Below are 8,674 nucleotides of genomic sequence, written 5' to 3' on the forward strand. Positions count from 1 at the left end.
CGACCCCCGGCCGTGACGTCACCGCACCTGGCACCAGCCGGGGAGCCGAGCGCTGAGCTGGAAAGCGGCGGGGCCGGGCGGGGCAGGGAGAACGAGGGATTCTCGCGAGACTTGCCTCCTGCCCGGCCCCGCTCCCGACACCTTCCCGGCCTCAGTCCGGCTCTCCACCTCAGTCTGAGGCTTCGCGGTCGGGAACGGCACGCACTGAGCAAGAGGCGAGGGGCGGGCTCCAGGGCTCGGCTGGCGCTCCGGGTTGGAGCCAGCGGCCAAGACGAACCGGCAGGTCCCGCCCACCCCGGCGGGAACGACCTAGGGTGGGAAAGCCGCCGTCCGGGCGGGCGGGCGGAGGAGGGCCCTCCCGCCGCCGCGGCTTCGCCGGAGGCCGAGCGCGAGGAGCCGCCGCCGCCTCTTCCTCCCCGGGCCGCGCGCGCCGACGGGACTGTCCGGGGAGCGCCGCGGGCGGATGGAGGCGCCTCCTCGCCCCGCCTGAGCTCAGGACGGGCAAGCGCGGAGCGCAGGGCCCGCCTCCTGCCGCTACAGCGGCCGCGCGAGCAGCTGGAGGAGGAGGAGCAGCGGCGCCGGGCTTCTCCCCGCGGGGGCTCCCAGCATGGGTAAGAGACTCGGGGGGCGCTTCCCGCCGCCAGGCCGGCCCTCCCGATTCGGGAAGGCGGGTCCCCTTCTCGGTGTCCGCGGAGAAGGGAGGGACGGGGGCCGGCCACTGCGCCGCCGCGCCTCCGCCGCCTGCCTTCCACCTTGCTCTCCTCGCGGAGAAATGCGGCGGAGGGCTCGCGGGGGCTGCCTGTCGCGCTCCCCTCCCCGCCTCTTTTTCTGCTCCCGGGAAAGGTGAGGGCCCGGGGGCCGGGGGCGCTCGGTCGCCTCTCCTCGCCCCCTGCCCGGCTGAGCTCCGCCGTGAGCTTTCCTTTTCCCCAGCTCCTTCCACCCCCAGGGGGGAGGCCGATCGAAAAACTTGACAAAGTAACACTTTCAACTTCGTTATCTTCTTGCGGGGCTTTCGTATGTAGATTGGTTCTTTAAAAAGTTTTTTTTTTTTTTTGCCCTTTTTTATGTTGGGAAGGGCAATTTACCCGTCCCCCCGCTAAAACTTAGAAGGGATGCCTGTAGGGCACGGAAGCTTGAGTCTTGACTGCGTTTCTACCTAGGCAAGTGTGGTGGCATTTAAATATTAAATCCCTAATGGAGGACTGGGTTTAGGGTTTGATGGGATTTCTGCGTTGAACCCTTTGAGAAGCAGTTTCCTGTTTGGAGTTAGACTTCCTTGCTACTGGAGGGAAACGTACAAGGCCTTATATGTTATTTACTGTGTGCTTTCAAGTTTTGTTTGTTGTTAGAGACAGCAGAATGTGCTGCAGCCTGGTTTGAAAGGGAGTTTTGTTGAGTGTAACAGTTCTTTTGATAACAAAGTGCAGTGCGGGCTAGGCACTATCTCAGTTTTTTTAAAGGAAGCAATTTAAAAGTGTTGCTTAAAAAAAAAAAGAGTGCTACCTTAAAGCCTAAATTTGTGTCACCATAAGGCATAAGCATGTTCTGTAAGCGTAATCTTAATTTTGGTTTTGTAGAATAAATTAGGAGGATGCTATCACTTTTTTGCAGTGGAGGAGAGTTGGTATACTGCTTCATACCAACAAACTATTAACCAAAATAATTTTTTGAAACTAACAAATAATTTAGAAGCAGGACAAATACAGAATACTGCTGATGTGGCACCTTCTTGCCCACACATTGTTTTGTGGGAAATGCTGTAAACATAGTGTTTATAGACACTCGCCCTGCTCTTCTGTGTTTTCTTAGGCTTTCTACTTTTATGTTTCTCCGTGTCCCTCTTGCTTTCAGGTAACTTGTACACAGTGCTTTTAAACTCCAACAGTAAAACCTTTGGTATGGGGAAATTTAAAATGAATTCCTTTCTGATTGATTAGTTAAGTTTACTGGGTAATTGAGGGTTTATTCCTTTAAGCATCAAATTATAAAACCACTTTAACTGCTTTGGTTGAAAATCATACCAAAATTAAATAAGTACTCCTTTTCTGTCTTGAATAGGATGCAGGATATAATTAAACCTCTTGAGAACGTAGGGTCTTAATTTGTCTTCTATCAGGTACAGTGATGCCTTGAGAATCTGTTGAGTGTATATAGCACTGTTGATCAGATTCCTTTGCAGTTTGAAGTTATTTCAATACTTTTCTGCTTGCTGCTGGATGTGCTTGTCACTGTGATAAGTCCCCCTTCACCCTCCGTTCTCTGATTTTTCTACAAGTGTGGAAATCATTCAGATTTGTAGTTCTTTATAAGGGAAAAATAAGTGGACCCTTAGTGTGTGAGACTCTTGAGAAAAGTAAATGAGTGTCAATCTTGGACATTGGAGTAACTGTTTTGATTGTCGAGGCCTTTTCTTAGTGACTTCTTTGCTGTGTTCTGATTAGGTGAGTTGTCATATTATCTTGGCAAAATGTGATGTTTGCATACTCTCGCCTTGACTACTCAGAATGTGTTTTGAAGGTTGATTACTTGGGGGCATTTGTAGTTAGTTTCTGAAAGGTAGTTGTCAGATAGTTCCATATGAGTGTATACTTTAAATTTATTGGTCATGTAATAATTCATATGAAAATTATCAAAATGATTTAAAGGTAGTTTCCTCTTTAATATAAATCTCATTTGCTTCATTTTGTTATCAGCAGTCTTTATTTCTCATGATTTAAGATGACAGAAAATGTTTGCATTGTATTTTATCAAAATCTTTAATTTCTTTGTTTTGAAATAACTTGGATACCTATTAAGTGATGGGTCCTACATTTAGGTGGTACAGCTAGAGTTAAGAGCATGGGCTTCGAACTGGAACAGTTTAAGGTCAAATCCTGTCTCTTCCACCTACTAGCTTTTGTGACTGAGGAATTACTGAACCTCTCTGTTTCAGTTTCTTAATCTGTAAATGGGATTGAAAATATCAATCTATAGGTTGTTAGGAGAATTAAATGAGCGAATACTTCTTAAGTGCTTCGAATAGTGCTAATGCAGGTCGCTGTTTTCATCTTCAAATGATTTCCCCAATTCTTGCGCCACCTTGAAAAAACAGTTCTAAATTTTTGACCTTGGTTAGACGCAGCATATTGTATGTAAAGAACCAAATGAGATGTTTTTGTACTAATGTGGAAATTCAATTTTATATATTAAATCCTTAGAAAAATTATATAGGAAGATACTTTGAATATTGGGTATACCGTGAGAAAGTCCATTATTGGTAGTAAGTTTAGTAGTTTAGTAAAAAAACTAAGTTGGATAGGTACTAGTAGGGACTTATGTGGTATTTTATGTTAAACTAAAGCACTGTTTTTGGTTCCTACATTATAAATTTTCATAAAGAAATTTGAGGTATTATGTGTGAAAGAATTTGGGGAGAGATTTAGAGAGTTAGAAAGGCAATAGTTGTTTTTCTTACTCCCAAAGTACAGATCTGCATTTTGGAGTGGAATAAGACAGAAAGCAAATGGCACAGTGTTACTATATGTGAACTTATGTTTTTGAAAAGTTAAGTGCATTTTAACTGAATATTTCTTAATTTTAGATAAGGTTATGAACTTCTTTGTTTAAATTATTTTTTATTATCTCATATATAACAAGTCAACATGTTTAAATTATAAGGTAGTTTCAATGGATAAAAATATGCAATTGGTTTAGAAATGATATATGCACTTATATATAATAGAGTGATTTATTTCTTTATTTTACTTTGTTGCACTGGTGGAGAACATCTTGAGTCATACTGATAAGTAGTGGCAAATGGAAATTCCCTGCTAATGGCTCACTTTTCAATCTCAGGATTTATTTCAATTAAACTAATCCAGAGCATAAAAGAGGAATATTAGGAAATTTTTGTTTTAAAGGTGGTTCTTTAGCAAATTTAATGATCAGTTGTATTCCTTAATTCGTAAGTACTCATGGTCGTATTTTTGTAAGTATTTCAAACTTTGAATAGTTGTAACTGCATAAAATCACAGTAAGTGTGAAAATTTACATTCATAGTATTTTATATTTTCCTATAGAAACTAGCCTAAAGTTTGCAAGTGTATCTCTTTAAATGAGAGGTTTGCAAAATAAAATGATGTCAGATTAACTTAATAAGATCTAAATTTTAAGACATTTAATATAAAAAGTTATAAAATGTGCTTTTAGTTCATTGCATATCGCCAATCAGAAATACCTTCAAATATTTATTAATACATAATTCAAATCTGTGATTCTTTTATTCCTCTCCTTAGTCATGGAATATCCTGTTAAATATATTTTAAGTATGATAAATGTTTAGTTTTCTGATGTATATAAAGAAATGGTGTCTTGTTGAGGGCTTGAAGATAGGCAAAGAAAGAGATGTAATGATTCTTGATTTGGGTGAAAATGGGACAGACCTGCAGATCTGCCTTCTAGGTGAACTGGTGAAGCAAGTCGTGAGAGATCCGAAAATTTCAGTTTGTGTTCAGGAAAGAAAGGGCTATTCTTTTAATAAACCTAATATGTGATTGTAATTTAGGTAAATTGGGTAATCATTATGATTGAGCTGTGACTTGCTTAGGGTGTAGGATTTGATACCCAACTACTAGGCAGATTGACCTCAAGCAGAATTTGTGTCTTTTTAGATGGGGGAGAGGCCAGAAAGCTGGTCTATGAAATGTGGATGGCCGTTCATCCATACTCATGTGCCTACAGGCAGCCTGTCAGCATGAGGGTAATGTGTAATGTGTAGCAAAAGGCAGTGTGTAGGCAGAAGGAGCAGGCCAGCTTGGTGTGGGAGTGGGATATGGTGGTTGGTAGCAGGCACTAGGTAGAGGTTCAGATCGGCATCTTGGGGGAAAGAGGAGCAAATGGGGTTTGGCAGTAGGCCTTGAAGACATAGCCACAGGGAAGCAAAACCAGAGAGGGTCCGGGTCTCTTATGAGAGATATAAGGTAGATAACTTATTTCCAGGATGGTTTGGTTATTGAAATTTTTTAAGATGAGCCAAGCAGTAAAACTGACAAGATGCTGAACTCCTAAGCTATAGATCTTTGATATATATATATCTGTCTGTCTGTCTTGGGACCACATTAGTTGTCTACATTAGTAGCTGGATCTATAAATGTGACATAAATGGTCCTTGATAACTGGGGTGAAATGAGATCCTGTATCTCAGCGGTTCTCAACCTTCCTAATGCCGCGACCCCTTAATACAGTTCCTCATGTTGTGGTGACCCCCACCCATAAAATTATTTTCGTTGCTACTCTATAACTGTAATTTTGCTACTGTTACAAATCGTAATGTACATATCTTTTTGTTTTCCGATGGTCTTAGGCGCCCCCTGTGAAAGGGTCGTTCAACCCCCAAAGGGGTCGCGACCCACAGGTTGAGACCGCTGCTCTATCTGAATGCTGGAGGATATTCCCTGGTCACAGTCTAGCATTCCCTTTGTTTATTTGGTCCCAGGGGTTTAATGAGTCTGCTTTTTCTTTGCTGGTCTTTTTCACCTGAGTCCTCTCCTTTCAGACCCAATGTGAAGCAGGTTACAAAGTTTCAACATACCCTCAACATATTCTTCCATTTCGGAAACAAGCACTCAATCCTTAACAGTGTTAAGTATTCATAATTGCCAGTATAATAATAAATGGGCAAGTAAGGCATAAGAAACTTGAAAGTACTAATTGTTGGTCCCTTGGTTTCACCGAAGTGGTGTTGGCAGGTATTAGAAAGACTTTTCTTGTTTTTTTGTTTTTTTTTTCCTTTGGGGGGGGCAGGGGTTGTTTTTGTAGCGTGTATTTGCCCTTTTCAGTCTTGCCTCATATTTCCCCCACCTCACTCTTCCCAGCCTTGTTTTAGGTTTCTGTTAAATGGATGTTTAGACTAGTTCACAGTCCGTTATTACTACTGTTCAGCAGATAGAATTCCCTTCATAATCTTACTAGGGTTTCTCTGAGCCAAGACCTTGCTATATGTAATGCTTTCATTTTTCGGTCATAACCTTGGCTTTTAGCCCCAAGTGAGGTAGCAGTTTTCCTTCTGGGCTCCTAATGGTTCCTCCTTTGAACTAAATTTTATATTACCTGTTTTTTGTTTTGTTTTGGATTTTGTTTGTTAGTTTCTTAAGGTCTCAGGTGCCTGGATGTTCTACTTTCTCACTGTTTTACTAGCTCTTTGCACTTCAAGAGCTTTTACTCTTAAGAAGAAACTCTCCTTTTAAAAAATTCATTATTCTAAATTGATATCTAGCCTAAGATGTTGATTTAGTGTCAGATATGGCAGTGCTATGGACTCTTTCTTTCCTAGAACTTATTTAACGCCATATCTGTCCTTTCCAGTGCTTCCAATAGACTTGCATTTCATATTCTTTCAAATTTTGTAGACTTTGTTAAACTTCCCATCATGATACTATTCTGTTTCTCAACTAATTTGCAAGACAGAGATGACTAAAATGGGACCCTAAATTTCAGTGTCTGTTTTAGTGCCACTTAGTTCAGGTTCGTTTTGATGATTCAATGTTCAGGTAATTAAAAGACAGTGACTGTGTGCATCTAATCACTAGGAGTTTCTAGTAGAAAAATACATTAAGTATGGTCACAGTAGCAAAAAATTACCACCAACATTGAGAGAAAGGTTCTATCACAAGGCCACATCATCAGGGAAAGGAGTTTTAGATGAGAACTTAATCAAGAATTTGGCTTGATGTGAGTATTTGATTGATGCCATGCTAGGCACTAGGGGTATTAGGACAGATACAAGTTTTGGTGCCTTCAGTAATTTACAGCAGTATAGGGGGTTGGGCATATTATTAGAATCATCTGAATTTTAAAAATTTCCCACAACCCCTGGAAACTGATACAAATGCTCCTGCCTCCCCCTCCGTCTAGCCATGAATGTGTTGGGATGGTTTATAATGTTGTGATAGGAGTAAGACTTAACATGTGAATCATTAGAAAGCCCAACGAGAGTGGAAATGTAGTACATTAAAAGGATATATGCCAATGTCAGAAATGTTAAAATGTACTAGGATAAACATGAGGAAGACCTGCATATGGATTCTCACATTGGAAGGCAAATAGGAATTGTTCATCTCTCGTTAGTTTGACTGGTGACATAGGGAGTACTTGGAGTAGCCAAGATAGTTTTTTCCTATTCCTGGCACTGAGTCATGTGAGTGAAGCATGCCTTCATTTGGACTGATGTCTTTAAGATCCTTTTACCTGAAATATTAAAACTGTCTTAATCTTCTTAGTATCTATCAGTGCCCCAGTTCTGAGAGGCCAAAAATTTACCTCACATCTAGACTGACTTTATTACCTATAGCAGTATCATTCCTAGAGTATTTATTTATCATGGTTATTGTAATAATCAAGTGCCCAATTGTTTTGGATTATAAGAATAGAAGTGCATATATTTATAAAATTGAGGCCATATAGTCTTGTCTAAAATAGAGTATATGTTTTTAGGAAACATTTAAAATTGGTCTTTCAAATGGGTAGTCCTATATGTTTTTAAACTTTTAATTTATTTAGAAGTCTGTTTTGCTAATATAAAAGGTTTTAATTAGACTTCCATTGAAATTCCTGTTTTGCTGCAGCAGGTTGCACTCTGATGAGTATGTTGCCTGGTGTTTTGGAGCGTTATGTGTGCGCGCGCACACATGAGCATGCATGCATGCTGTATAAGATGGAAGACTCCAATTTTACTTACCTACCAAGTAGACCATTCTTATCAAACACACTTTATGAAGCAGTTTTAAAAAATTATCTTAAATGATGAAAATAAATCTGTTGAGAGTTCAGAATTTTCAGAATGAGTGTCACCTGGAAATGTAAAAGCTATATTTTAAATCTCAAGGTAACCCCCTCCCCACAAAAATTTTCTAAATTTCTTATATTCCTTATAGTATTTTATAAAACACAATTGAACTATAATTAGAACCTCATAGTTTAAAGCTAAATAAAAACTGTTTTGTTATTCTCTTCATTTTATATGTATTGACCTTACCTGCCCCTAGCTCATTGATGCCAGAGACCAATCACATCACTTACTCTGTTTAAAAAATTTGTTAACACCCTTAATAACTAGGAGAAAATTAGGAACCTAGTATGTGTCCACTAAGTCTGTGATTCAATAATACTTTAATTTGGAGTAATTGGAGGTAGGGGGCCAGTCTAATGACTAATAGAAAATTTAAGTATATTGAAATATGTCCACCTAAACCAGACTAACAATGTTGCCTTATGGAGCTCCTGTTTCAAGTTGGTTAATGAGGTCTAACTTCATTTTAGAAATAACCTCCTGAATCCTTTCTTTTTCTTTTTTTTTTAAAGATTTTTATTGGGGAATTGGGGGATGGGAACAGCGCTGGGGAATTGGGGGAAGGGGAACAGACAAGTTGCTGTCTTTATTCTTCAGTCTAGTTGTGGAGGACGTTGCTTCACTGGCCCAAGTTGGCACCATTTTTGCTCTTCCTGGGTGAGGCAGATCCTGGCTTCTGGACGGACTCAAGCCGCTCTCGCTGGATGCTGGCTACACATGGTTGCACATGGCGACCCACTGCAGCAGGGGCTGCAGCCTACACAGTCGCTGGCGACTCACGGCAGCCCAGCTCCAGGTTGAGCTGTTGTTCAGCATCTTAGCTGTAGAGGGCAGTGTCACTGGCCCTCA

At 40.9% G+C, this 8,674-nt stretch overlaps 1 protein-coding gene across 1 annotated transcript in view; it reads left to right on the forward strand.

Moving 5' to 3' along the window:
- The first annotated feature begins 530 nt into the window (after window positions 1-530).
- Window positions 531-8,674, forward strand: part of CD2AP (CD2 associated protein) — a 102,231-nt gene continuing 94,087 nt past the window's right edge. The window contains exon 1 of the mRNA XM_019667536.1: window positions 531-611. Within this exon, the coding sequence (XP_019523081.1) occupies window positions 608-611 (4 nt within the window). The 5' untranslated portion in view covers window positions 531-607. The remainder of the gene's footprint in view (window positions 612-8,674) is intronic.

Source organism: Hipposideros armiger, unplaced genomic scaffold, assembly GCF_001890085.2.
Source record: "Hipposideros armiger isolate ML-2016 unplaced genomic scaffold, ASM189008v1 scaffold_499, whole genome shotgun sequence".
Classification (NCBI taxonomy): Eukaryota; Metazoa; Chordata; class Mammalia; order Chiroptera; family Hipposideridae; genus Hipposideros; species Hipposideros armiger.